This window comes from Phocoena sinus, chromosome 15, assembly GCF_008692025.1.
Source record: "Phocoena sinus isolate mPhoSin1 chromosome 15, mPhoSin1.pri, whole genome shotgun sequence".
In the NCBI taxonomy this organism is placed as follows: domain Eukaryota; kingdom Metazoa; phylum Chordata; class Mammalia; order Artiodactyla; family Phocoenidae; genus Phocoena; species Phocoena sinus.
In genome coordinates, this window is record NC_045777.1 from 44,742,213 (window position 1) to 44,745,221 (window position 3,009).

A 3,009-nucleotide genomic window follows, 5' to 3' on the forward strand; every position below is an offset into this window, starting at 1 on the left:
GGGATCCTCCCAGACCGGGGCACGAACCCGTGTCCCCTGCATCGGCAGGCGGACTCTCAACCACTGCGCCACCAGGGAAGCCCGGCCCAGGATGTTTTTTCTCTTGAAGCCTCCTTGCCAGGAAGCCGTGAGCTCCACAAGCCTGACCCTCGGGTGAGCGGAGGGGCCTCTCCTCAGAGGCCCTGCTTCCCGCCCGCCCCAGTATCTTCCTCTCACCGTCAGGACCCCCGAGCCAAAGCCAGGAGTGTCCTTGGCTGAGCTGAGCCGGGGCCCCCGTGGCGCTCCCTGTACACAGAACAGCCCGCTTGCCGTCCAGCCTCCCACAGAAGCCCTACCCGCATCTCCGCAGCCCCCGCCTCCACTTTTGGCAGGAAGCAGGATCAAAGCTCCTCTTAGGCCAGTTTTGTCCTTTGGGGAAAGATAATTTATCCTTGCGTGAACATCGGGCAGAAACTTATGGCCTTTTACTGTGTTCAGCCTATGTTTGTTTATTATCTACATCTGGCTGATGTTACCCTGAATACAGACCTTTTTTTAATAGCGGTGATAGAGCTGCTTCCTCCATTCAAACTCCGGGCTGATTTCCTCTGCCTTCTCTAGGCTTCTTTCGCCTTCCCTAGCTCCCCTCCCACCCGGAGGGAGGGGGCAAGAAATCCCATCATTGGAGCTAGATGAGATTTATCCTCTCTGCTTTTTTATTATGGACCCGGTTTCACACCTCGTAATAAACCCCACTCCAGGTCTCTCTAAACCTTTTCTACTCACAAAAAGCCTGCTACCGTCCCAGGACAACCAGGGTGATACTTGTGATTGCAAGCAGGCACTGGGCCGGGGGGTGGTCAGGGGGTGACAGAGTCTGGGCCCGAGGCTGTCACACACAAATCTCTCTGCACAAGGGCCCCGGAACAGCAGCAAAGGGAAAGCACTGGGAGGCATCTCCCTTCCTCCCCCTCTTTCCAAACACGCTGTGTCCCCACCACAGGCAGAGAGAGAGTCTGCGCAGAGCAGGGGTGCTGGGTCCCTCCACCCTCTGGACAGTCCTCTCCCAGGCAGAGCTGCTGTAACAAGTCACATGCAGGGGGCCACTGCTCCCTGGCATCCTCCCTTCTCCCCCACCTCAAAACACAGCCAGAGTTTCAGGAATGATTCACATCCTAGATTAGGTCTCAGAGGGTCCTACCCCCATGGAAGCATCCTTCTGAAAGCCAGTATCCTGGGGAGAGGGGAAGCCTGAGGGGCTCTGATGCTCTTGGGGGTGCACGAAGACTGCGGGAAGCAGGTGCCTGTGGAGGAAGGTCGTGGTTCTCAGGGGAGCATGCAGCACGGGCGGTCTGCTGGGCTGTAGGTGGTGCAGATCCCTTGGAGGTGGCCCCGCTGGGTGGGTGGTGAGGGCATCTCAGAAGGTGGTGGTCCTGGTGAGGGGGACCTGCTTGCAGCTGGGTTCTGGTTGCCTGGGCTCCTGCTGGCAGGGGAGTGGGGGGCATGAGACTCCTGCGTCCCCTCCGCTCTTGAGGGCGGTGGTACAGTAGTCCAGTGGCTCTTGGTCTGCACCGCCAGAGGCATCCAGGAGACAGCAGCGCAGGCAGAGAACCCGCTGGAAAGACCTGCGGAAGTTGTCACAGAGGAAGCCGTAGAGGATGGGGTTGGCGCAGCTGTTGGCGTGGCTGAGGATGAGGGACACGTGGTGGACGGGGGCATCCAGGCCTGTCACAGAGAGGTTCAGCAGCTGCACGGCGTAGAAAGGCAGCCAGCAGAGCATGAAGACGGCCGCCACCGTCAGCACCAGCCACGTGATCTTCTTCTCGGAGTGCTTCCGCTGCTGCCGGCCGGCCGGCAGCGCCAGTGCCCACATCTTGCCCACGATGAGCACGTAGCACAGGCCGACGGCCAGGACGGGCAGCAGGAAGCCCAGCAGGAAAGTGCAGACCACGCTGGGTGCGGCCAGTGCAGGTCGCAGGCCACGGCCCTGCCGCCGCGAGCCGGCCTGGTGCTGGCGAAGGCGGCAATGGTCTGGGTGACCAGCGAGGACGACAGCCACACACCCGCTGACCAGTCTGGCCACGCCGGGCCGGCGGCAGGTGGCAGCGCGCAGCGGGCGCACCCCAGCCAGGTAGCGGTCCACGCTGAGCACGGCCAGGCAGAAGACGCTGGGGAATGAGTTGAGGCCGTCCACGCTAAGCACCGCGCGGCACAGCGCCGGGCCGAAGGGCCAGTGGTGCAGGGCGGCCGACGAGGCCACGAAGGGCACGCTCAGCATGAAGAGCTCATCGGCCACAGCCAGGTTCAGTAGGTAGATGTTGGTGGCCGTCTTCATCTTGGCGTGGCGGAGGATCACTAAGATGACCAGGGCGTTGCCCACCACGCACACCAACGCGGAGACGCACTGGATGGCTACCGTGCCCGCCGCCCCCTCCGTCCCGGGGGTGCCGCTGGCGTTGGTCGCCGGGGGGCCAGGCCGTCTCGAGTCTTTCCTCGCCCCCGGGAGGTGGCGTCGGGGGAGCGCTCATCCTGGGATGGGGGAGGCCGGGAAGGCGGTGGCGGCGGCGCGGCGGAGCGGGCATGGACGGCGCTGCGCCCCGGAGACCGGCGGGGCTTCGGGGCAGACGGGCGCCTTTCCCTGCTCCGCCCAAAGCTGGGCGCTCCCGCCCACCCGCGCCCAGCCCTGCCCCACGCAGACCCCGGCTTCTCCGGCTCTTTGCCACCTTCTCCCCTGCTCTGCTCTCCGGCACCCGCAGCCGCGGGGGCAGGGTGGCCTGGAGTCCTCCGTTTGGATCCTGAGGCCCCCGGGATGGCGGGGACTCACCTGTGCGCACAGAGCCAATTGCGCTGACATCCTCCCATCTCCAACCCCGCCCCTGTCCCGTTCATCCTCTGAAGACCCGCAGGATCTGTCCCGCCTGAAACTCTTTTTATGGGCAGAGCCCGAGGCTCCTGCTGGCCTCGTGGGGAGTTCCACGTCTGCCCGGGCCCCCATCGCTCCCTCCCCGCACCCCGCGCAGCCGCGGATCC

General features: G+C 64.1%; 1 protein-coding gene across 1 annotated transcript; it reads right to left on the reverse strand.

The window, feature by feature from the left end:
• Window positions 1-1,396: 1,396 nt before the first annotated feature.
• SSTR4 (somatostatin receptor 4) lies at window positions 1,397-2,507 on the reverse strand. The gene is given in 4 exon segments (XM_032605989.1): window positions 1,397-1,923; window positions 1,926-2,044; window positions 2,046-2,449; window positions 2,451-2,507. Coding segments are annotated over 4 exon segments (1,107 nt in total).
• Window positions 2,508-3,009: the final 502 nt, after the last annotated feature.